The sequence below is a fragment of the Doryrhamphus excisus genome, chromosome 13, assembly GCF_030265055.1.
Source record: "Doryrhamphus excisus isolate RoL2022-K1 chromosome 13, RoL_Dexc_1.0, whole genome shotgun sequence".
In the NCBI taxonomy this organism is placed as follows: domain Eukaryota; kingdom Metazoa; phylum Chordata; class Actinopteri; order Syngnathiformes; family Syngnathidae; genus Doryrhamphus; species Doryrhamphus excisus.
In genome coordinates, this window is record NC_080478.1 from 19,106,259 (window position 1) to 19,133,895 (window position 27,637).

A 27,637-nucleotide genomic window follows, 5' to 3' on the forward strand; every position below is an offset into this window, starting at 1 on the left:
AAGCACAATAATAGTAATACAAATAATGATAATAATACTACTATTATATTAATATTGTTGTTAATAATATTAATATAATGGTAGTAATATAATTATTATAACAAAATAATAATAAAATAACATTACTATAACTAATAATAATAATAATTCTAATAAAAATAATAATAATAATGTTGTCAATAATGATAATAATACTACTATTATATTAATATTGTTTTTAATAATATTAATATAATAATGGTAGTAATATTACAAAATACTCCTGGAAAAAGGAGCACAAGCACAATAATAGTAATATAAATAATGATAATAATACTACTATTATATTAATATTGTTGTTAATAATATTAATATAATGGTAGTAATATAATTATTATAACAAAATAATAATAATAATATAATAACATTACTATAACTAATAATAATAATAATTCTAATAATTCTAATAATAATAATAATACATTTATAACACACTTTACATCAAATAAATGATTTCAAAGTGCACTTATAGCAGATTGCATGACACTTTTACATGTAAAATATGTGTAAAAATATAGGTGTAAAAATGGACTGTTACGTGTAAAATACTACATAATCCCCCCCCCCCCCTGTCAATTTTGTTAAATTAATGCGGCCCGCGAGTCAAAAAGTTTGCCCACCCCTGTTCTATACTGTATAAATGCCGTTGATTTACAAGTTGATCTAAGTTACAATAAATATGCTTTCAAAGTGCCCAAAAGTTACATTTGAAGCACTTTAAACTTGTTCTGAATTGACCTACATTGCACAAAATTAAAATACAAAAAAAAAAAAAAAAAAAAAATTCCCAGCATGCCCCGTTAAATAAAAAAAAATTCCAGTGTTTAAATCTCTCGGCTGAATTTGAAGTACTACATTCAGTAAGCCTTTGACTTTTTACGAACAGCTAACGGGATTACAAACAGCATTTGGAACAATTTCAACTCAAGAGAAAACACAGTAATGCTGGCTCAGAATACATTAAAAATAAATAATACAGTAAACCTCGGATATATCGGAAATTCGCTCACAACGGACCAATTTTTCTGTAATGCATTTCCAATAAAAATTCATTGCATATATCGTTTTTTTTTTTTATAACGGATTTCGCCTATTTCGTACAAAATCTCCAGTCCCGTTCCAATGCATTTCCATTAAATTTCCCTTCGCATATATCGGATATATCGCCGCATCGTGGCGCTCCGATTCGCCGAATCGTGACAGGCCGCTATACGACGTCATTTGCAGCGTTGCCAGGTACATTGGAAACATAGTCAAGGAAGTGCCTTTTTATAAACGGATAAAATCCGATTTACGCATTTATACCGGATATACATAAATCCGATATATGCGTAAAAACGGACATTTTCCGCATTATACGCATATAACGGATTTCGCTTATATCGGACAAAACCAGTGGGAACAATTGAATCCGATATATCCGAGGTTTACTGTACATCATCAGTGATTTACCCTCCCCCCCAGTTTAGTTGATAGGGCAATTTAAGTAAAGTCTTCTCAAAATGTAACAATATGCGTTCAAAAGAGTAACACAGTAAACCTCGGATATATCGGACTCGGATATATCGGAAATTCGCTCACAACGGACAGATAAAAAAGAACCGATTTTTCTGTAATGCATTTCCAATAAAAATTCATTGCATATATCGTTTTTTTTTTTAATAACGGATTTAGCCTATTTCGGACAAAATCTCCAGTCCCGTTCCAATGCATTTCCATTAAAATTTCCCTTCGCATATATCGGATATATCGCCGCATCGTGGTGCTCCGATTCGCCGAATCGTGACAAGCCGCTATACGACGTCGTTTGCAGCGTTGCCAGGTACATTGGAAACATAGTCAACGAAGTGCCTTTTTATAAACGGATAAAATCCGATTTACGCATATATACCGGATATACATAAATCCGATATATGCGTAAAAACGGACATTTTCCGCATTATACGCATATAACGGATTTCGCTTATATCGGACAAAACCAGTGGGAACAATTGAATCCGATATATCCGAGGTTTACTGTAGGAGTGTGCACGGATAACAACACGATTCATTGCATGATTGGCTGTACATTGTAAGGGGGGGTGGGGGGGGGGGGCAGGAAGTGGAGGCAACTATATGAACTTGCATGTGCGTGTTTGCTCAGACCCGTCACTCCCGCGTCAAGAAGGATGTAAAGGCGGGCCTAGAAGCTTCTGAGGTAAACCTATCAGAGGATGCGAACGTGTGGGCAAAGTCATTCCTTATTCCCGTGTTAACGGGAAAAATGCTCTCCGACTTTAGCCGTTTTGCGGATTGTTGTCGAGTCCGCTCGTCTTCACAAGCGTCTGGATACAATCAGAGGCCAAGCACGACTAAGGCAGGCTTTAAAAAACAAAAAAACAAAAAAAAACAACATAATACTTGTTACTGCTCGTTATTCACAACACAGGGGTTGAACATATATTTTCTCAATAACTTAAAAAACCTGTACTGTATGGATTATGGATTATTATCAAATGAAAACATGGAGGACGAAGAAGCATTAGGGCTGCACTGATGATAATAGAATTAAATATTAGGAAAAAAAGTTGTAAACCTTTGAAAAATGTAACATTCCAAGAGTAGAATAAACCGGATTAATAGAAGTATTCATGTACCCATTGTAAACGCAATACGAATAAAGTTAGATTTAAAATAGTTAGGGGGGAAAAAATGCATTAGGATGATAGTTTTGTGAATTTTTTTTATATATCTCAATACTGTTTATTCATTTTTGTACTATTTATAAGAAGCATTTTGTCCCCATAATATATTGTATTTTGAGAACATATTTTTCATATTTTTTCGTGAATATATTTTCTATGTCATTAGTACTTGGGTTTTTTTTTTTATATATATTTTTCAGCCAATATTACAAGAAAAAAAGCTCTAGTTTTAATATATTTTTTTTTTTGAACAAATAAAAATACCTTTATTCCTGTAATATTTTGACATTTCTAATTTATTTTAATTTGTATTGCTTATTAAATTAAATCCTTTGTTTTCAGCAATGTAAGACTTTATTCTGTCAGACATTAACACTATTATAAAAAAAAAGACAAATAAAGTTAGGGGGAAAAAATGCATTAGGATGATAAAGTAGTTTTTTTAATATATATCTCATGCTTGTAATACTGTTTATTAATTTTTGTACTATTTGTAAGAAGCAATTTGTCCCCATAATACTATTGTATTATGAGAACATATTTTTCATATTTTTTCTTGAATATATTTTCTATGTCGTTACAACTTGTGATTTTTTTTCAGATATTTTTCAGCCAATATTCCAAGGAAAAAAACTCTAGTTTTAATATTTTTATATTTTTCTTGAACAAATAAAAATACCTTTATTCCTGTAATATTTTGACATTTCTAATTTATTCTAATTTGTATTGCTTATTAAATTAAATTATTTGTTCTCAGCAATGTAAGACTTTATTCTGTCAGACATTAACACTATTATAAAAAAAAAAAGACAAATAAAGTTAGGGGGAAAAAATGCATTAGGATGAAAAAGTAGTTTTTTTTAATATATCTCATGCTTGTAATACTGTTTATTCATTTTTGTGCTATTTGTAAGAAGCATTTTGTCCCCATAATACTATTGTATTATGAGAACATATTTTTCATATTTTTTCTTGAATATATTTTCTATGTCGTTACAACTTGTGATTTTTTTTCAGATATTTTTCAGCCAATATTCCAAGGAAAAAAACTCTAGTTTTAATATTTTTATATTTTTCTTGAACAAATAAAAATACCTTTATTCCTGTAATATTTTGACATTTCTAATTTATTCTAATTTGTATTGCTTATTAAATTAAATTATTTGTTCTCAGCAATGTAAGACTTTATTCTGTCAGACATTAACACTATTATAAAAAAAAAAAGACAAATAAAGTTAGGGGGAAAAAATGCATTAGGATGATAAAGTAGTTTTTTTTTTAATATATCTCATGCTTGTAATACTGTTTATTCCTTTTTGTGCTATTTGTAAGAAGCATATTGTCCCCATAATACCATTGTATTATGAGAACATATTTTTCATATTTTTTCTTGAATATATTTTCAATGTCGTTACGACTTGTGATTTTTTTTAGATATTTTTCAGCCAATATTCCACGGAAAAAAGCTCTAGTTTTAATATTTTTTATTTTTCTTGAACAAATAAAAATACCTTTATTCCTGTAATATTTTGACATTTCTAATTTATTCTAATTTGTATTGCTTATTAAATTAATTTAACTATTATTATTAAAAAAATCTCTTGTAATATTACAAGAATAAAGTCAAAATATTACAATGTTTTTGTGGCCCTAATGCTCCTTCGTGTACACTACTAGTATGTACAAGTAAATGAATATAAAAAAAAGTATAATGACATGGTATATTTACAAACAGACATCAGTCCCTGATGGTTTAAGGCCAAAGTGCTGGAGATGCAAACAGCAGCGATATCACGTGAGAGCTGCTGCTGCACTTTAGTGTTCCTCGGTTTTCGGTTTATGCGAGAATACTCAAGGCCTTTGCGCTAGTGTCACTAACTTTCACTTTACTGGATATAAAAGTCAGCTAATGTCAGCATTAAGATAGAAGAAGAAGCTCATACCTCACCCTTTTTCTGCAGGCCGAGGGATCCTTTTTAAAAAAAAAAAAAAAAAATGGTACTTATATATATATATACACATACATGGTAAGTTCATATGATTCCAGCGCAGTCAATCCACACGTGACACCTTCTCATCCTAATAAGAGTTCAGAAGAAGCGTGGGTGATTCTTCTCCACCAGGGATGCTATCAGAAGCGGATGAATGCGAGGGGAACGAACGCGGCACCAAAAGCGTGGCTGGCTCCTCCTGCTGGGCTGGCGTACGGTTGCCAGCCGTCAGAGCATGCCGAAGCCTTCGCTGCCCTCGCTGATGGCCAGCTTCAGCATCTTGTGAAGCTCCTCGTACGAGTCGTAGGTGGGGAGGCACAACTGGTTGAAACTACACAGAAGAGAAGAACACACATTTGGACTTATTGAAAATATGAAATCATATTTACCCTTTAGCCTGTAGTATAATATATGTATATACCGTATTTTCTGGACTATAAGTCACCAAAATGCATAGTTAGGTAGAAAAAAAACATACATAAGTCGCACTGGAGTATAAGTCGCATTTTTTGCGGGTAATTTATTTTCCAAACTACTTGACCAAAACAGACATTACGTCATCTTGGAAGGCAAGTTCTAATAATAAAATAATAGCGATCAGGCTGAATACGCGTACACACGTACGTAAGCATACGCATACGCACACGTAAGCATACGCACGTACGCATACGTACGTACGCATACGTACATACACACACATACGTGTGTACGCACACGTGTGTACGTATGTACGTATACGTACGTACGCATACGTACATACACACACATACGTGTGTACGCGCACGTGTGTACGTATGTACGTATGTGTATACGTATGTGTATGTACGTATGTGTGCGCGTACACACGCACACATACGCACATACATAGACACGCACACATACGCACATACATAGACACGCGTACACACGCACACACACGTACGTACACACGCACACACACGTACGTACACACGCACACACACGTACGTACACACGCAGACACACGTACGTACACACGCAGACACACGTACGTACACACGCAGACACACGTACGTACACACGCAGACAGACATACGTACATACGCAGACAGACATACGTACATACGCAGACATACGTACGTACATACGCAGACACACGTACGTACGTACATACGCAGACACACGTACGTACGTACATACGCACGCACGCACGCACATACATACGCACGCATACGTACGTACGTACGTACGTACGCACGCACACGTACGTACGTACGTACGTACGCACGCACACGTACGTACGTACGCACACGTACGTACGTACACACGCACACGTACGTACGTACACACGCATACATACGTACGTACATACACACGCATACATACGTACGTACATACACACGCATACATACGTACGTACATACACACGCACACACACGTACGTACGTACACACGCACACACATACGTACGTACACACGCACACACATACGCACACATGCATACATACGTACATATATACGCACACATACATACGTACATATATACGCACACATACATACGTACGTACATACGCACACATACATACGTACGTACATACGCACACATACATACGTACGTACATACGCACACATACATACGTACGTACATACGCACACATACATACGTACGTACATACGCACACATACATACGTACGTACATACGCACACATACATACGTACGTACATACGCACACATACATATGTACGTACATACGCACACATACATATGTACGTACATACGCACACATACATATGTACGTACATACGCACACATACGTACACACACACGCACTCACACGCACGCACACGTAATAGAAAGTGCTGTTAATAACAATGTGAGGCATAATGGGTTCAGACTATTTTTAGGCATGATAACTGATTTGCTGGATCTACAGTGGTTCTTCTCCACAGACAACAATCCATAAATTTAACATGAATATACTTTACAGTCAGCATATATGTATGTATGTATGTATGTACAGTATACATACAATACAGCAATCCCTCATTTATCGCGATTGATTGGTTTTGGATCACCATTGGCAATAAAAGTAACACCATAACACATGGATCCCTACTGACCAAGTATGTGCGGTGGGTAGGGTGCTGTGCGTGGGGGCTGCGATGATCTGAAAGGACGGGCAAAGCGTGTTGAACCCCCCAGGAGGCAGCTGGGAGGAGCCGGTGGTGAACTGCAGGAGTCGAGCCAGCTCCTCCTGAGTGAAGCTGGACACCACCGCCCAGAACCACTTCATCACCTGCGTGCGAGAGCGTGGACATTTGTCAGGAGCGATGCCTCGGTGGCGACATGAGCGGCGATCTCCCCCCCCGCCCCCCCCCCCCAAACACACCTTCTCCCGAAAATGCCACGATCCCCCGACGATCACAGCGTGGGCCTTGAAGTCCTGCACGTTTATATCGCCGGTGCCACACATCAGCAGCTAAAAAAAAACAAAAATAAAGTGATCTGGATGAGTTTGGTGCACCCCTACTTATTAGGAATTAGAAATGTCCAAAGGGGCGGGGATTTACTGGATGAAAAAAGGGCGTGGCTGTTAGGATTTGTTATGCTTTATTTAACTCAACTTCTGATTGGCTGCAAATTTCACCACAACTGTAGAGCGTGTGTGCTGTTTATTTTTAATTTTTAATATTTATTAAATTATTATTTAATAAATAAATTTAATTTTAATTATTAATTAATTTAATTATATATTAATTATTAATTTTTAATAATTATTATTTAATTATTATTATTTATTTTTATATTTTTCTAAACAAAACGTCAACAGCAATACAAACACACTCAAAAACAAAAAAAAGGGGGGGGGCGGGGCACTGGACATACACATCACACAATTTGGTTATCCCACATTCCCTGTCATGGTGCAATTTAAGTAGTTTCACCCGCATCCTTTCATTATTTATAGCAGTGGTTGTCCACCAGGGGGCGCCATTTATGACTATCGTAGCTAAATAGGAGCATCTAAGAAAGGTAGGCTTGTATTTGTCACGTTAAGATATATTTTTAATCATCAATATTCACGTTCCAGCGTATTTGTACCACAAAAAAAAACATGAAAAAATAAATAAAGATCAGTTAGCACACTAAATCACACCTAGGTGATCCTTAGGGACCTGAAAAGGATTTCATATTTAATAATAAATATCAAGTCCTTCAAAGATAGCTAATTGTGAGTATGCCCTTAAAAGAGAAGAAGAACTTCACTGTAATGGCCTCCACATACCTCCAACTCGTTCTCATCGAATATGGCTAGCAGATTTTCTGGAACCAGTTCGTTCAAACCTGGAATCGATGAGAAAAAAAAAACAATACTCGTTACGTTCACATGTCATTATGATCTCAGACCAGATGCATTATTGAATTCATACCTTTCAGGAAGTGTTCCACCTCGTCTCTCACCTGACTGGCCAGCCTGTACTGGGCCAGCAGGTTGAGATAATGCATCTTGTTTTCATTGGTAACGGCAATGTGGGCCCCCCCTGAGATCAGCTCCACCACCTGCAGACAAAAATGTTGGGGAAAAAGTGCTGAATGGTCTTGCAGATGCAGCACATTAATGCAGAGTTCATATAAAAGAACCATTTCACATAAATTCCATAACATATTTACATGATCTTTTACTACATTCATTTTATTTATAACGGTAATAAAGGGACAAATTACATCTTTCTATATCTGAGCAACCTCCACGTGCAATATTAAGGTTCTAAAATCAGGGGTCTCAAACTTGCGGCCCGCGGGCCAAATGCGGCACGCAAGACGCTACTTCGAGGCCCCCGCCTTGATAACAAAGTTTAATGTTGAAATACACACCGGAAACACAATTAACATGATTTTGCCTCGCACATACTGTTACCCTATCCTGTTTTGCGTTGGATTAGCAATGAAGCTAATGAAGCTTGTGACGCCTGGGTACAAATAAATGCAGGAAATGATTTGGAAAATACACGTCACGATAAAGCATGTTGTTAAAGTTACGACGCTGCTCCCAGATGGAACTGAGTACGATGCTAACTTGCTAATTGGGTAAAATTATTAAATTTCATTAATGTTCATGTTAAATGGTTAAATAACTGTTAATACTGTACATTTGAATCTGACAAAAATTATTTCTCTACCTTATTTGCTGTTTTATTATTATTTTACTTATTTATTCCTGATTGATTGATTTATTGTCTTTATTCTTAATTTGTTTATTTATTTTTTTTATCTTATTTTGTGTATAGAAAAATAAAAATTAAGATATTTTAGAACAGTGGAATGTTTTATCAGATATTTTGGTGTTGGAAAACCAGAACCAAAGTACTGAAAAAGTGTAGGGTATAGCACAGGGGTGTCAAACATACGGCCCGCGGGCCGGAACCGGCCCCCAAGGAGGTTCGATCAGGCCCGCAGGATAATTTGAAAGTGGAAAAAAATGCATAAAAGACATGGAATTAATATTTTTAATTCGCTGCAATTCATGGATTATCCGCTAAGGGGCGCACTCTTTCCATCAGAGTAGAAGACAAGCCGCATCACTGAGACAGACTGAAAACAGCAGACGGTATCAATGCGCCATCTGCTGCTTGTTACGACGTTGTTAAGACCTTGGTCTCTACCTCTCCGCTACACCCTCATTAGCCAAAATGTCGTTATCCAAACGGAGAAAAGTAGATAAGGAGTGTAGAATTTTCAAAGAAAAATGGATCCTGAAAATCATTTGATTCATTTTAATTGTTTGTGAAATGGATAAAAATACTTTGTGAAATGCATGAAAATGTGTTTTTCTTTGGAAAACAAAGACATTTCCGAGTGATCCCAAACTTTTGAGCGGTAGTCTAAGAGTAATGAGAATAAACATGCAAGTAGCAACTACACACTCTCAGATATTTGTCTTCTTGCGCAGTTGTGCATCGTTTTTGCGTCCTTGTTAGACCCAGTTTGTGCTGCTCTCTGAAGGGAGTAGATAACAGCATGGTAAGAGATTTTTAAATGGCTTTTCTAATAATCTATTACCCTTACAAAATGATGAACTTGGATTAGCAGCCATACCAGGAGATTGATGCAGAGGACTGACAGTTGTTGATAGTAGGCCTCTATGCAAAAATGTACATCCTTCTTTGAAAATCATTTGATTCATTTTAATTGTTTGTGAGATTGATATAAAAATGTTTGTGAAATGCATGAAAATTTGTTTTTCTTTGGAAAACAAAGAAATTTGCAAATGGTAGTGTAGGTACTACTACGGGTACTACTTTCTCCCCTTCTGGTTTGCATGTAGAAATCTCTAGACCCGGAACATATGGTGACTAGTCTTTTATAGACTTTTTTTTTTTGGAAAGAAAAACACCATCTCGTACATATAATATTTATGATGTTGCAATAAATGCCACTTTGCTGCAATGATATGCAAATACTGAGTAAAATAACATGCAAGCGATGCCAAACTCATGCAAGCCTCCACGCCTCACCTTTCCGAATAACAATTTTCATGCCAGTATAAAGCAATTTGGTTTCTCGTTTATATGCTTTATTGCAGTGGTCCCCAAACTAAGGCCCAGGGGCCAGACACGGCCCACTTCCACATTTGTCCCGGCCCCCTGAACAATAAAGCATGGTCATTTTTCTGTCATGGAACTGGAAATGGTAACCTATTGTGACGTGACTACAAGCACACTTTTCCCCCAGTCATAGAACATAAACAAACATATGACCCTTGACCCCGGGCGGCACGGTGGTCTAGGGGTTAGCGCGCAGACCTCACAGCTAGGATTCAATTCTAGGGTTCAATCCCACCCTCGGGCATCTCTGTGTGGAGTTTGCATGTTTTCTCCGGGTACTCATGCTAAACCTAGCAAAACATGCTAGGTTAATTAGCGACTCCAAATTGTCCATAGGTATGAATGTGAGTGTGAATGGTTGTTTGTCTATATGTGCCCTGTGATTGGCTGGCGACCAGTCCAGGGTGTACCCCGCCTTACGCCCGAAGACAGCTGGGATAGGCTCCAGCACCCCCGCGACCCTCGTGAGGAAAAGCGGTAGAAAATGAATGAATGAATGAATGACCCTGACCCTGGCCCCCTTCAGAGGAAAGAAAAGTCATGTGGCCCTCACTGGAAAAAGTTTGGGGACCCCTGCTTTATTGTTTCTATCGCCTGTGAAAAGACGTCACGGACTGAAAAAAAAAGGAAGCTAGTGAACGACGAGAGTGTTAGCATCACCTTTTCCAGCTGTCCCGACTTGCTGTACTTCTCCTCAGCAAACACCAGGTCCATTTCGCTCACGTCGTTGTTCAGGATGAAGCACACTTTGGTCTTGTAGAATTCCTGGTCGTCCGTCTCAAAGTACTGGAGGCACACACGGAAGAGTTATTTCCAGAGCGGCTGCCAACCAGCCGACACGGATGCAAAGCCTCGTTGCGGCTTCGTACCTTGTAATTCATTCTTAGGCCAATGATTTGAGCCAGGAAGGAGCGCGTGAAGCGAGCCCGAACGAGCTGTTTGTAAGCCCCGCCCAGCGCGGACTCGTACAGGCACTTGCCGACGACGCGGCCGGCGAACTCGTACATCTTCAGTCGCAAGTGTGGCGGTCGCTCGGCATTTGGGTGCACCTGAATGACGTGGTAGGAAATAATCTTTATTAAAAAAAACAGATCATTTGAACAAATCTTTTGATTCCTAATGTAATCGTTGTGGAAACATTTATCATTTATTCAACTTCTACTCTTCTTTTTACTAAAAAAAAAATTCTTATTTATCACGTTTGAGGAGAATATGAGCAAACATCTTACCAGGCCCTGGTTGTTATCACTGAAGCGAGTGAATAAGTAGTTGGAGGTGTCAAAAAGGGTCTTGCATATTAGCTCAAACCATTCCCGGCGAGGACCCCCCCAGTCCAGAGCTGCAGACCAACACCCAAATGTTACTGGATTTTTAATCAGAATCCGAGTCTGGTGGACTTGTTTACAACGTATGAAGCGTTATTTACCTTCCTCGTCCTGAAAAACCACCTCAAAGTTCTTATTCCAGTCGGACACCGAGAAGTTCCGTGTTGCCTTTAGGGACTGAGAAAAAGTAAATTTAACGAGAAGAGCTTGAAAAAAAAAAATTTTTTTTTTTAAAAAGTACTCACTGAATCGAGAATCGAGTGGCGGGTGATTTTTAGGCAAGTCTTGGTGCGAGGTCTCTTGGAGTGGATGTGCCTGAGTTCACGTTGAAAAAAGTTCACCTTGTCCTGGAAGGTCTCAGAGCCGCCTGTTGGACACATTGCTAACATTGACAACAAGGAGCTACCAGCAAAACGTTATTTGGATTCAGTTGGAATAACCAACCGATGTTTTTGTGTAGAAAGCGGATGAAGGTGGCGGCCATGATGTTTCTCTCTTTGCAGCTGAGCTCCACCGGCGGCTGGATCCCGTCATCGACCACGAGGGTGAGGTACTTGTGAACCGGGTCTGGGCCGTGATAGCTAAACTGAAATGAAGAGAGAAATTTAATTAAACATGGATTCAATTCAAAAGTGAGTCAGTCCAACAGGATAAACCTACTGTAGATGTTCTATGTTTATCATCATTCTCAGTGTTTCCTTGCGTGTTTGAGGACCTTAAAGTGCATCAGAAAGGTTTTATTCAATTCAATGGTCCGGGATACAAACTAGGGATCGACCGATATGGTTTTTTTGGGACCGATGCAGATACCGATTTTTTTCCACCACCCTCAGCCGATGGCCGATACTGCTTTTGATCCCTCAATTTACATGAAAAAATGACCATGATAACAAATATTATACACAAAGCTGCCCCTTGCTGATGCCTGACTGTAAATCATGCGGTGGAAAAATACATCGGCGAACCCACGCGCGTATCGACCGATACCGATACAAGGAAAAAAACGCAAATATCGGCCCGATATATATCGGTCGGGCGATGTATCGGTCGATCCTTAATACAAACCCCCCAAAATCAGTAAATTGGATTTACTGATCAATTGATCAGTAAATCCATGGATCAGTAAATCCTCATGGATCTACTGATCGTCTCATGGATCAGTCGCAAAAATACGGTGGAGGCATCTATCATGACAGGAAGCACAAAAAAAGTCAGGAAGACAAACAGGAAGTCGGACGTTTTGGGGGAAAACCAGGTGTTGTCCTTTGACGAACTCGTCCTAGTGACTTTGACCAAATGAGTCAAAATTAAATTCGCGGATTCATATGTCCCTTAGTGGGTGGCACGGCGGTCGAGTGGTTTGCGCGCAGACCTCACAGCTAGGAGACCCGAGTTCAATCCCACCCTCGGCCATCTCTGTGTGGAGTTTGCATGTTCTCCGGGTACTCCGGTTTCCTCCCACATTCCAAAAACATGCTAGGTTAATTAGCGACTCCAAATTGTCCATAGGTATGAATGTGAGTGTGAATGGTTGTTTGTCTATATGTCCTGTGATTGGCTGGCCACCAGTCCAGGGTGTACCCCCGCCTCTCGCCCCAAGAAGACAGCTGGTGACGACCCATCGTGAGGATAAGCGGTAGAAAATGAATGAACATTATTCCAACAGTAAAATATGGTGGTGGTAGTGTGATGGTCTGGGACTGTTTTGCTGCATCAGGACCTGGAAGACTCACTGTGATAAATGGAACCATGAATATGCAAATATGGGCTGCACGGTGAACGAGTGGTTAGTGCGCAGACCTCACAGCTAGGAGACCAGGGTTCAATTCCACCCTCGGAAATCTCTTGCCGTTTACCTTTGTTCCGGGACATACTCGAAAGGTGAAAAGGCGCCATGGAATAATTTTCAGGTAGAACTCCTTCACAGACAGTTGCTGTTTGACAAAGAGAAATCTATGTAAGCGACACGTCGTCACGGTAAAGTTCTCGGCTACGATTCAGGTCGAGGTACTTGCCTTTGGCGATATGTAACAGTAGACCTTTTTTGGTTTCTTGACCTTCTCAGGTTGCCCCTCCACAGGAGAGTCGTGCTCGTCCTCCTCATCCGCCGTGGACGGCCTCCTCTGGGGAGCCAGCAGAGAGGAGGCCGGTAGTTGCCACGAGCAGCTGCTGTAGTTGCCGCTGCTGTAGAGGTACGCCTCGAAATAGATGCTGATGCCTGGCGTGGACACATTTTTCTCCACGTAGGTCTTCTCATTCTCTGTGAGACGAGGGGAAAGGTCACTAAGCTTTAATATTAGGTATGAGCATTTGACTAAAAAAAAGGTTACAATTTTTACAAGAATAAACTCGTAATATTACCAGGATAAATAATGTAATTTTAGTAGTAGAGGAAAAATTTAAAAAAAATTAAATAGTTATGAAAAACAAAAATAGTAAAGTTGTAATTTTTGTGGAATAGAAAAAAAATAAAAATTGCAAAAATAATTTTTTGAGAGATTCTTTTTCGAAGAAATTTCTCCTAACTTTTTAGCATACAAAATTAACATTTCCAAAATTTCCAAGTGGCCCCTGCATTCACTCATTTTTTTTATTTTTTATTTTTTTCAGTATGTGGCCCTCGGTGGAAATTTTTTTCTATAATGACTTAGACATATTCTGAAAAAAAAAAAAAAAACGCAGCTTGTTTTTTGCTTTTAACCCTCCTCTTGTGTTAGGGTCGGCACCGACCTGTTTTACATTTTAATGCATAAAAAGAATCACATAACATTTGTTTATTGCATCAAATCTTTTTGACTTTGTCAGGAAAAAAAATGCCAGAAATGAGAAAAAAAATCTTTTATGACAATAGTCAAAACATCAAGCGATAAAAAGTCGTATTCTAATGAGAAAAAAAGGGTCGTAATTTTACAAGAATAAACTTGTAATATTACCAGGATAAATAATGTAATTTTAGTAGCAGAGGAGAAATAAAAAAAATTATGAAAAACAAAAATAGTAAAGTTGTAATTTTTGGGGAATAGAATAAAAATAAAAATTACTAAAATAATTTTTAGAGAGATTCTTTTTCGAAGAAATTTCTCCTAACTTTTTAGCATACAAAATTAACATTTACAAAATTTTCAAGTGGCCCTTGCATCCACTCTTTTTTTTTTTCAGTATGTGGCCCTCGGTGGAAAAATTTTTCTATAATGACTTAGACATATTCTGAAAAACAAAAAACGCAGCTTGTTTTTTGCTTTTAACCCTCTTCTTGTGTTGGGGTCGGCACCGACCCGTTTTACATTTTAATGCATAAAAAGAATCACATAACATTTGTTTATTGCATCAAGGCTTTTTGACTTTGTCAGGAAACTCTATTTCAACAAAATAAAACCAAAAAAATAATTTTTACTACATTTTAAAATGGTCTGGTTGAAATTATGACCACTGTATTGTTGGGGTCGGTTTGGACCCGGTTATAATAATATGACTATAAAGTAATATTTTGAGCCAATATACCAGCAGAAAAACAAGGTCCAGACATGTGAGGTGAATTCACTCATTTGACTGATGGTTCATTTCACATTTACAATTAGGATCATGGAAAGAACAGCAAGAAGTACAGTGAACAGTGAAGATCTGGACCTGGTCTGCTTTTTCATTTCACTTTATACTAAAGTTCTGTTGCTAAAAACAATAAAACTTTTTATACCTTTTCTTGACATTAATATACATGGGTCAAAATTCACCCCAACACCAAAGATGTTTCTTTAGTGATTAATACTAAAATGAGAAAATAAATAAAACTAATTGATTTAAGAGATATGTTCTATAGCCCTCAGTAATAGCCAGGTAACAAAAGAACCTTCAATTTATGAATATGATTCTTTTGAGGTTCATTTTTACCATTTTTAGAAATAGAAATGGAGGGGTATAGTGACAAAAAAAACCAACCCATTAACATAAGAGATGATACCAGAAAGCTAACACAAGAGGAAGGTTAAAAGGGAAAATGGATAATTGCTTAATCAAACTGATCCAATTATAAGACTACTGAAAAAGATGAGCGGCGCCAAACAACTGAGCGAGTCAGAGCTTTTCTTCTGTCACTCACATGCAACAATGATATGGAGATAATTTTTTTTCTTAAAAAAGATCTTCCCAAAAACAGGTCCTAAAAAAAGAAAAAGAGGGAATATCTTCCAGTATATTTTAGGCTGTCTTCTATTGGAGTCAATCGAGTATGTGCCCAAGTGTACCCAATCCCAAAGTTCCAATTTACTCACCATTGAGAACAATAATGTCAAACTCCCCGTTGCTGAGCGGCTGATCCTGATAGGAGATGCGGGCTCTGAAACAGCCGGTCTTCCACAGGGTCAGTCTCATCAGAACCTGACACTGCTGCTTGTTGAGGGACACCGTCTTACTGTAGTGGCCCTCCATGCTGTCATCGTCCACTGTGCCCAGCTGTCACAAAAAAAAAAACAAACACCACAACGCCGTTTCACAGACACTTGATTGGATCAAGTTGGGAGATTTTAACTTTTATAAACTTACAGAGTGTACTTGGACGCTGTAGTTTGCTTCATCTGTCAGCGATGTAGAGTTACTGGTGGGGTTGCCGTATTCGTCCCTGGGCTCAATTTGCAGAGTGTGCTGCTGGCTGTGTGTTAGCACCAGAGTGGAGAAATGGTAGGCTATCTTGGTCTTGGATGGAACAACTGTACCTGAAGTGTACGAAAGACAGCCAAAAGTCAGCCAAAAGCGGAACCACACAAAAAAAAAAAAATTCAAATTAATCAAAACCAACCTGGCTGAAAGATTTTATAGTACGGACTGTAGGCCACATTGAGGCCGCCTAGCTTGACAGCAACCTCGTAGCGTCCGGCCTTGCGCACGGTGAACGTTACTTTCACCACATTGGACTCCGGTTCTTGTAAGACCTCCTGTGTAACAGGGATATCCAGAGCCAGTTCAATGTGGGTGATGTTGACTCTCAACCCCACGGGCCGATGCGCCGGGAAAGGCTGGCCGTTTTTATAGAAGAGCTGGAGACGAGACAATGGATTAGCGCCGCGCTGGAATGTGACACTTTTACAATCCGTGAGGTTTTTTTGGATCGCTACTTGGACTCTGAAGCTCATCGTCTGCCCCACTTCTTGTGGCTCCTTCCAATCCCAGGACACCTTGCAGGAACGTGGGTCCAGGTAGTTGCCCCGCACGTAGTCGTAGATGCTGCGGTCCCCGCGTCGACCTGGATCCTCATTTTGCAGGAAGCTAACAACTCTGGCTGCAAGCTCACAGAGGAACTTGATGGTGAAGACAAATGCAATGATGGAAACAGTAATTCCACCTGACGACAAAAAAAAAGGGGGCATTAATGGAAGATGTTTGCAAAATCGCACCGGTTGCAGGGCCAAATGTGGCCCGCAGGACACTAGTTTGAGGCCCCCGCCTTGATATAAAGTTTAATATTAGTTTGATATGGATGCTGTATGGTATCATGTACCCAGAAAAAATTATTACGTTTGATTAATGTTCATGTTAAAGGTTAAAAAACTGTTAAATAGTTATCCTCCCTATCCGTGTGGAAGTGGTAAGTTTTTGGCTATTTAAGTTTAAAGGAAATAACTTGAAGGCTACCGTTTAGGTCGCTAGCTAACTCTAGTTTGCGAGTTAGCATGTGTCTCGAGACCCTGCAGTTGCGCAATATGTTGTAAATAAAAAAAAAAAAAAAAAAAGAGTATAAATGTGACTATAGTCGTGTTTTGTCATGTCTACAGGGCTCTAATAATGCTTTGTTCATTTTGTAGTCGATCTAATGCAGGGGTCTCAAACACGCGGCCCGGGGGCCAAATGTGGCCCGCAGGACACTAGTTTGAGGCCCCCGCCTTGATATGAAAGTTTAACGTTAGTGCGGCCCGCGCAAGTTTGATATGGATGCTGTATGGTATCATGTACCCAGAAAAAATGATTACGTTTGATTAATGTTCATGTTAAGGTTAAATAACTGTTAATAGTTATCCTCCCGATACGTGTGGAAGTGGTAAGTTTTTGGCTATTTAAGTTGAAAGGAAATAACTTGAAGGCTACCGTTTAGGTCGCTAGCTCTCTAGTTTGCGAGTTAGCATGTGTCTCAAGACCCTGCAGTTGCGCAATATGTTGTAAATAAAAAGAGTATAAATGTGACTATAGTCGTGTTTTGTCATGTCTACAGGGCTCTAATAATGCTTTGTTCATTTTAATCTGAAAAAAATAATTTGTCTACCCACCAACTATATGTGGTTTCTTAAGTTTTTATTATTTGCCGTTTTATTATTATTATTATTATATTTATTTATTACTGATGGATTGATTTCCTTTATTCTTGATTTATTTATTTTTCATCTTATTTTGTGCAGAAATATAAAAATTAAGATATTTGAGAACAGTGGAATGTTTTATCAGAGCTTTTATTGTAGAAAATCAGAACCAAAGCACTGAAAAAGTTTGTATATTTTTCAGTTTTTAATAAAAATCTTTTGTCTCATCAGACCACAGTATAGAGTATTTTCCGTAAAGGACTTGGGAATCATCAAGATGTTTTTTGGCAAAATTGAGACGAGCCGCAGTGTTCTTGGAACTCTACCATGCAGGTCGTTTTTGCCCACGGTCTTTCGTAGGTGGAGTCATGAATACTGGCCTTAACTGAGGCCTACGGTTCTTTGGATGATGATGTTGTGGGGTCTTTTGTGACCTCTTGGAGGAGTTGTTGTTGCACTCTTGGGGTAATTTTGTTTGGCCGGCCACTTCTGGGACAATTCACTGCATGTTTTTTTTTGTTTTTTTTTTGCTATTTGCGGATAATGGCTCTCACTGTGTTTTGCTGGAGTCCTAAGGAAAAATCGGCTCTTTTTTTATCTGTCCGTTGTGAGCGAATTTCCGATATATCCGAGTCCGATATATCCGAGGTTTACTGTACCATCGATCGTGAGCGCAGAAAATCGATCGATTTGTGCGCTAACGATGGATCCAACTCGGGCGCAGCGTTATAGATCGATCGCACGGATCCATCGTTAGCGTATGTACCAAACAGTTCTCACCAATCACGTAAAACATCAGGTCCCTTATCAAGAAGCACAGCGCCACAGTACAGCCAAATAGGAGAGCTCCAGCTGCAAAAGACACATTTTTATGAATTATTATGAGAATTATTCAACAGCCTTGTGAATAATTACTTAAACAAAAGCAAATGAAAATGAAAGTGTGCTCGCCCTCACCAATCGACCACTTCTCATTCAGACGCCTCTCAGCAAGACTGTGCACAAGCTGGATCTCGTAGTCCTGGTCGCGACTCCTCCGGGAGTTCTGCAGGATCTTGATGCCGGTAGACAGCTTGATGTAGTCTTCGTAGTAATACCCCCAGGCGGCTAAGGAGAGGTGCAGGTGGCTGTCGAACTGCGACAGATCATCCAGATTCATATAACCCAAAGTCTTCAACCTGAAAATCAAAATTGATGTATGAAAAAAAAAAACAGGCTCCACTCCAACGCACTTTATTAGCATACAATGCTGTCTTGATGACAACAAATCAAGACTATTTGTTTTCACTCGACTTTGACTATACCAGGGGTCGGCAACCTTTACTATGAAAAGAGCCATTTCACCCACTTGCCCACTAAAGAAAAATAGCCTGGAGCCGCAAAACGTTGTATGTTTAAAACAACATTGGAGGGAAAAAAAAAAGACGAGTTGGAGTACTCTTGCTAGTACTGGAGATAAACTTTTGTTTTTAAATGAGCTCTAATTTATTTTTTAGAATCGTCAAATAACTCATTAATAATAATTCATAACTCAAATAACTCAAAGTATTACTCATTTCCCTTCATGTTAACCTGTCAGAGAGAACTGGATAGCATCCTGTCTGCTCATTCAGTCACCAGTCAGAACTCAGTCAGGATGCATTCATGGTCTCAGACAAAGTTGGATTTTTGTAAACTCATAACAAAGACGTGCATTTTCACCACACGGGTGCTAAAAAATATTCAAGCATTGCAAAGGGAGCCGCAACAAAGAGGCTGGAGAGCCACATGCGGCTCTGGAGCCGCGGGTTGCTGACCCCTGGACTATACTATGTTGACAGATATGTGAGCATAAATATCATGTTTTTTTTCCTTGGGAGTCTGATTTATGCGTTTTAAAAAAATCTGCATGACAAGAAATTTCAAGAAAAATGTTTCCAGTTGTATAAAAGACAAACTGAAGTGGGAAAAAAAAAAAACTCTCCTGACTTACGTATGGTAAAAGTGTTCCAGGTTCTGGGAACAAAGCCACTCCTGGAAGGCAAAGTCTTGGAGAAGCCGGATATGAGCCTCAGCAATTTCCCTCCAGCTCTGCTGTTCCTTCACCACCTCTTCCAGGCGACTCAGTACACTCAAACTCAGCTCCTCCAAGGTCTGTACATCTGATTATATCACAGACCACCACAGTGAAACATACCAGAAAGCAGCCGTGAAATAAAATCTGCATATCAAAAGCGACAAACAAGTAATTGGATTTTAATGTTTTTTGACACATGCATTACAACAGGGGTGCTCATTAAGTCGATCGCGAGCTACCGGTCGATCGCGGAGGTGGTACTGGTCGATCGCTGGTCGATAGCGGCGTGACATTAAAAAAATATCATCCCAGCATCAATGCCGTCACTTGATTGATATACAGGGCAGCCATTCAGATGACAACTGAATGTTGCCCTTCGGGCGACCAATCAAATCAAACAACGTCTCTAAGTGCAGCAGAACTTACGATGTCAGCCTATCATCCATCCCCGTTACTTGATTGACATACAGGACAACCAATCAGATGACAACTGAATTTTGACCTTTAGGTCACCGCTCATGCGTAAACAACGATGCAAAGTGCTAAGCTAGTCGGCGAATTGCGAGATTTTAAGCCCTCGCTAAAGTTTATGGTCACTAAAATGAGTGAAGGAGTTGGACCAAGTAAAAAGGCAAAAACTGGACCAAGTAAAAAGGCAAAAAACATATCACTTCCATACGGATATGGAATATTATACGGATATTATGATACGGATATTATCCATGACTGATAAACATTTGGAAGTGTGCTTGAGGCTGGCTATCAGCAGCTACTGTCCGGACTATGCATCCCTGGCTGGTTCAATTCAGTGCAAGTCATCAAAGTAAACTCAGGTAATTACAAAAAATGTTAATAGTTAATTATGTGTGTTTTGCAATATTGGCTCATTTGGTTATGTAAGGTACATCAACATACATTGTACGTACAAATAATCCTCAATACATTTGAAAATAAATAGATGTTTTGCATTTTTGTAGTGGGTAGATCATTTTGACTCGGTCATTTTAAAAGTAGCTCGCATGCTGAAAAAGTGTGAGCACCCCTGCATTGCAAGATCCAATCTAATCCACTGAGAAGAAACGGATACACAACTCTTATGGTGCTTGATATCACATTTTCCGAAATGAAACTGACCTTCAAATAAATGTCTGTACTGAGAAAGTCGATGTCCTTGGAGCCATTCCTCAATCTGGCCTTCTTTGCCTTTCTTCCAGTGCACTTCCCAGAAGAAGATCCACAACGCGGAGCAGATGAGAAAGGTCAGGAAGAAGCGCCGGTCCATCAGACCATCTTGACACTCACAATCTAATCTCCTGGGAGAAAGATAAGAGACGAGAGTGACGACTCGCAAAAAACAACTTCAGGCTAAATCAGGGGTGGGCAAACTACGGCCCGGGGGCCACATGCGGCCCGCCAAGTGTTTCAATATGGCCCGCCTGTTTTTTTCCAAAGTATTTCATTTAAACTCAACACATAACCTGGCATCGTGGCTCGGGCCAACATTTTGATGGTTGAGGTAGCTGCTTTATCAATTTCGTTATTTGATGTGGTCTCTTGTTTACAAAATGCTCCTGGAAAAAGTAACACAAGCACAAAAATAAAAATAATGACAATAATAATAATAATAATAAGAATGTTAATAATAATAATATTACTATTATATTCATATTGTTGTTAATAATATTAATATAATAATAGTCACAATATTAGTTATTATTATTAACAATAATAATAATAATAATATAATGATAATAACATTACTATAACTAATAACAAATCTAATATATATATAAAATAGTAATAATAAAGACAATAATAATAATAAAAATAATAATACATTTAATTTCCAACACTTTACATCAAATAAATGATTTCAAAGTGCACATATAGCAGATTGCATGACACTTTTACATGTAAAATATGCGTAAAAATAGGACTGTTGCATGTAAAGTACTATATCAGGGGTGGGCAAACTACGGCCCGGGGGCCACATCCGGCCCGCCAAGTGTTTGAATACGGCCCGCCCGTTCTTTCCAAAGTATTTCATTTAAAGTCAACACACAAGCTGGCATCATGGCTTGAGACGACATTTTCATGGTTTGGCGGTTTTATCAATTTCGTTATTTGATGCGGTTTGTTGTTTACAAAGTGAAAAAAGGGACACAAGCACATAATAATAATAATAATAATATTAAATAATAAATTTATTCTTATTATTATAAATTTATAATGCACTTTACATCAAACAAATGATCTCAAAGTGCAATTATAGCAGATTACATAACACTTTTACAGATACAATAATTTTGTTATTTGATGCGGTCTGTTGTTTACAAAGTGCTCCTGAAAAAAGGGACACAAGCATATAATAATAATAATAATAATACAATTAATAAAATAAATAATACTACATTTATTATGATACATTTATAACGCACTTTACATCAAATAAATGATCTCAAAGTGCCCATAAAGCAGATTGCATGATACATTTACAGATACAATAATTCCAGCTGGACTGTTACGTGTAAAATATCTGTCTGGCCCCCCCGTCAATTTTGTTAAATCAATGCGGCCCGCCAGTCAAAAAGTCTGCCCCCCCCTGTCAATTTTGTTAAATCAATGCGGCCCGCGAGTCAAAAAGTTTGCCCATCCCGGGGCTAAATGATTTTGGAAAACATGCAAAATTACCAACAATTTTCTTGTATGGAAATTAATATTATGATTCACACACACATGCCATGTTCAGGGACACATTTTTAAGAAATCACACTTTTGTTGAATTATTGCCAGCAAGCCATCCAGGAGGAAGCGTTTGTTTGTGACACTGATTTTTACCGCAACACAAAAAAATAATTTATAAAAAACGGAAGTGGAATTCAATGAAGACTTACATCATACTTTAAACTATAAATCTGTCGTAGAAGCTCGATGTGTTGATTGGTTAAGTCACACAAACATAAATATTGATGTGGCACTTCAGGGATGAGCTCGCAAATGCGAGAAGACTAGCATTGCCACACTGAAAAATGTATAAAATGCATCTTAGAATGACCAACACATTGTTTAATACTAGAATAAAAGATAATTTAACCGCTAACCCAACAGAGCAGGTGCTTTGTGATGTCATGCCAAAAACAAGCATTCGTGACATGCTAGCTCCGTGTCTTTTATATAAAAAAAATGTGAAAAACAACCAAACGCAACTGTTCAGTTTATATACTCGACTGTAATATTCTTAGGAATAACCAAAAAAATATGCGTAACACAACAAAGGATACTCGCAATACAAGAAAGTCCAAAAACTGAGAAGCTATAATGCTAACAAAAGCAATGCATTGTCAACGTATCTAGTGGAAGCACAAAGCTAGCCGACTCAGTAACAGTTTCTGTCGCACTTAAAACAACACACATCACATCCCCTGTCTGTGCAACAAAAAAAACATCAATAACTTCTTAATTTGATATCTTGTGAATTGAAACAACATCATTTACCTCAGGTAAATCTCGCATCACCGTGGACTTCTGAGTCAAACAGCCGGAATATACGCAGAAGACTGTCGACTGTTGATGACGTCAACGCGGTGTCGACAACACACGAGGACAAGAGCAGCCGCTGATAACTCGATTATTGAGAGGGATAATATCGACACTTTCCATTATGGTATAAAAGTTTCATATTTGCTACATTTGTATGACTTTTTAAAAAAATGATTGGGAATTGTTTGGTTATGTTACATGTATGGTTTGTTGTATCGTAAGCGTTAGGCCGTTGAGCTAACTGTAGCCTAGCATAACGCGTACACAGCTGCTTAAAAGCAATCTATAATATATTCAATAATAATGAGAAAAAACACATAATATGATAAATAATACATTATGTTAAGAATACAGTACTAGTGTTGATGGTGATAAAGTTTAGTATGAGCTTCACAGACAGTGAATGTCAATTTTGCCACCATAATCAATGTAATGATATAACTCTATTGAAATGTTACTGTATATGTATTTTGAGATGTAATATTGTGATGTTGTACTCATGCCATAATACTCAGTTAAAAACAGTTAATCACTTGTTTTCTCACACAGCCAAAACAGAAAACAAAGAAATTTGCTGCAATGAAACGGATGATCAGTTTGAAAGATAATCGCATGTGAGTTCTGATTTGTATTCAATATCTTTTTACTGTAATATTAGTTTTGTTTCTTCTGAGAATGCATTTTTGCTTGTTTTTTTATTTGCAGAAAAGAACAACAACGTTCCAAGGCAAATGAAAAAAAGAAGAAAGACCCTTCAGAGTTGAAGGAGAGAGAAGTGTATGTTGCCAAATAGACATTTGGACCGTAAATAGTGGTTGTTTTGACTTGATTCTTTCTTGTTTTCTGCAGGCCCAAGTACCCGTCGTGCCTGTTCTTCCAGTACAACACTCAGCTTGGTCCGCCGTACCACGTTCTGATTGATACCAATTTTATCAACTTCTCAATCAAGGCCAAACTGGACATTGTTCAGTCTATGATGGACTGTCTGTATGCCAAATGTAAGAAACATGTAACTATTCCTATTAGAAACATGTACAGTTGCTGTGCATCATTTGTGTCCACATATATTGGCAAATTAATTTTATTTGCTTTAAACTGTACATACTTTGTTGTTTTTAATGGTAACTTAAGTAAAAAGTGGTTTGACGGCGCTATCTCCAACATATACCATTCATTTGTGTTTGTTTTGGTTAAAGTCCGAAATGTAGTCAATTATTTTTTCTCAGTTTGCATCCAATATGGTGTGCGTATTGTTATGCAATTACAGACTAATTAAATTGACATCATTTCTTATGGGAAAAATGTATTATGTTAGCGTATGTTTTGGTTAGAGTCAAATGAGTGACGCTAACCAAGGTTCCGATCTTTCCTTGCATTTCTTTTAATCCAGGTATCCCGTATATCACAGACTGTGTGATGGCTGAAATTGAAAAGCTGGGAATGAAGTACAGGGTTGCGCTCAGGTACGAGCAACGAAATTTCACTGTCGTAATTAATTCGCAAAAATGTCCTTATTTTTCTCACGTGACTCTTTTTTTGTTTGTTGTTGCAGGATAGCAAAGGATCCGAGGTTTGAGCGTTTACCTTGCACACACAAAGGAACGTACGCTGATGACTGTCTGGTCCAAAGGGTAACACAGGTATTGGTCATGAAACGATTAGCTCTGTTGTGGCTACGCTAGCAAGATATGATAATAATAATGTGTGCTGATATTTCCACAGCACAAGTGTTACATCCTGGCTACTGTGGATAGAGACTTGAAACGAAGGGTCAGGAAGATCCCCGGAGTGCCCATCATGTACATCTCAAACCACAGGTAACGTCGTTTTTTTTAGACATTAGATGTAATAGAGTGGAACCTTGGTTAGCGTGCAAAATTGTGCCTTGGTTTATGAACATCTTCCTGTTTGCATTCAATATGGTGCGCTTGTTGTTTCTTATAGATAGATATACTTTATTACTTTCTTTATAGTGAATTGCTGAACTAAATATTTTCTGAAATTGTATATATATATATATATATATATATTTTTTTTTTTTTTTGTATATTACAGCAGTGAAATTGCCAACGAAATGTTGTTTCAGAAAAAAAAAATACAATTTCAGAGAATATTTAGTTCATTATTTAATACACGTGTACATATAATGAACTAAATATTCTCTGAAATTGTATTTTTTTCTTATTTAATACATGTGTACATAAAATTAACACAATATTCTCTGAAATTGTATTTTTTTTTTCTGCAACAACATTTCTGCAAATGTGGCCCTGAACATGGTGTGTGTGTGTGAGAATCATAATCTTAATTAATTATTAATAAAGTGGAACCTTGGTTAGCGTGCAAAATTTTGCCTTGGTTTATGTACATCTTCCTGTTTGCATTCAATATGGTGCGCTTGTTGTTGTTTCTTATAGATAGATATACTTTATTACTTTCTTTATAGTGAAATTGCTGAACTAAATATTTTCTGAAATTGTATTTATATATATATATATATATATTTTTTTGTATATTACAGCAGTGAAATTGCCAACGAAATGTTGTTTCAGAAAAAAAATACAATTTCAGAGAATATTTAGTTCATTATTTAATACATGTGTACATATAAATAACTAAATATTCTCTGAAATTTTATTTTTTTCTTATTTAATACATGTGTACTTATAATGAAGTAAATATTCTCTGAAATTGTATTTTTTTTTCCTGCAACGACATTTCTGCAAATGTGTCCCTGAACATGGTGTGTGTGTGTGTGTGTGTGTGTGTGTGTGAGAATCATAATCTTAATTAATTATTAATAAAGTGGAACCTTGGTTAGCGTGCAAATTTTTGCCTTGGTTTATGAACATCTTCCTGTTTGCATTCAATATGGTGCACTTGTTGTTGTTTCTTATAGATAGATATACTTTATTACTTTCTTTATAGTGAAATTGCTGAACTAAATATTTTCTGAAATTGTATTTATATATATATATATGTTTTTTTTTTTTGTATATTACAGCAGTGAAATTGCCAACGAAATGTTTTTTCAGAGAAAAAAATACGATTTCAGAGAATATTTAGTTCATTATTTAATACATGTGTACATATAAAGAACAAAAAAAAAATTTTCTGCAACATTTCTGCAAATGTGGCCCTGAACATGGTGTGTGTGTGTGTGAGAATCATAATCTTAATTAATTATTAATAAAGTGGAACCTTGGTTAGCGTGCAAAATTTTGCCTTGGTTTATGTACATCTTCCTGTTTACATTCAATATGGTGCGCTTGTTGTTGTTTCTTACCAACGAAATGTCATTGCAGAAAAAAAAATACAATTTCAGACAATATTTAGTTCATTATATGTACACGTATTAAATAATGAACTAAATATTCTCTGAAATTGTATTTATATTTTTATATATATTGTATATTACAGCAGTGAAATTGCTAACGAAATGTCGTTGCAAAAAAAAAAATACAATTTCAGAGAATATTTACTTCATTATATGTACACATGTATTAAATAGTGAACTAAATATTATCTGAAATTGTATTTTTTTTGTACTGATATTGACCTTATTTCTCACAGGAGAAATGGTTTTGTTTAGCATACGTTTTGGTTACAGTCTGACCGTTCTGAAACGGATTGATGCTAACCAAGGTTCCTCTGTAAATGTCTTACAAAAACAATTGTACTAATCGTTTATCTTTCTTTAAACACAGGTACAACATTGAAAGAATGCCTGATGATTATGGTGCGCCGAGGTTTTGATTATTTGTACAAAATGTCGCTGTATATACATTTTACTTCCTTTATGTACTGTACATCAGAGTTCTTTGAATTGCAGAGGAAGTTGCATTTATGTCGTATCACTTTGAGCTATGTTTCCCATATAAAAGTGTCACCACTCATTGTTATGGAGTGTGAATAAACGGATTGTTGCAGATGTCTTCATTTTTTGTCTGAATTTTGACACAAAAACTGCAAAATTAGTTAATGGAAAAGTATGTCAAAAATGCTACCGAATACGTTTTTGGTTGTAGTACCACTAGTGGTCCTCTATCTTCAAATAAAAACAATTATTTAGAAATGTACACATTTATTAAATTTATTAAATCATTTATTAAATAATGAACTAAATATTCTCTGAAAAAAAATTTTTTTATA

The 27,637-nt window shown here is 37.3% G+C and overlaps 2 protein-coding genes across 2 annotated transcripts; one reads left to right on the forward strand and one right to left on the reverse strand.

The window, feature by feature from the left end:
- Positions 1-227: 227 nt before the first annotated feature.
- LOC131140277 (apoptosis-resistant E3 ubiquitin protein ligase 1-like) lies at positions 228-23,506 on the reverse strand. Its single transcript, XM_058090543.1, has 22 exons — positions 23,441-23,506; positions 21,080-21,258; positions 19,862-20,030; positions 18,847-19,067; positions 18,670-18,741; positions 16,714-16,940; positions 16,398-16,635; positions 16,145-16,314; positions 15,874-16,054; positions 13,621-13,865; positions 13,462-13,539; positions 12,050-12,191; positions 11,851-11,972; positions 11,707-11,782; positions 11,510-11,619; positions 11,150-11,329; positions 10,941-11,066; positions 8,106-8,235; positions 7,961-8,019; positions 7,064-7,153; positions 6,795-6,970; positions 228-5,045 (listed from the first exon to the last, which is right to left on the reverse strand). The coding sequence occupies exons 2-22, from the start codon at positions 21,225-21,227 to the stop codon at positions 4,943-4,945; spliced, it is 3,063 nt and encodes a 1,020-aa protein (XP_057946526.1). The 5' UTR covers positions 21,228-21,258; positions 23,441-23,506; the 3' UTR covers positions 228-4,942.
- LOC131140279 (rRNA-processing protein FCF1 homolog) lies at positions 23,507-27,416 on the forward strand. Its single transcript, XM_058090545.1, has 8 exons — positions 23,507-23,609; positions 24,035-24,099; positions 24,191-24,262; positions 24,335-24,483; positions 24,876-24,948; positions 25,038-25,125; positions 25,208-25,302; positions 27,193-27,416. Exons 1-8 carry the CDS (start codon positions 23,607-23,609, stop codon positions 27,239-27,241), a joined length of 594 nt encoding a protein of 197 aa, XP_057946528.1. The 5' UTR covers positions 23,507-23,606; the 3' UTR covers positions 27,242-27,416.
- Positions 27,417-27,637: the final 221 nt, after the last annotated feature.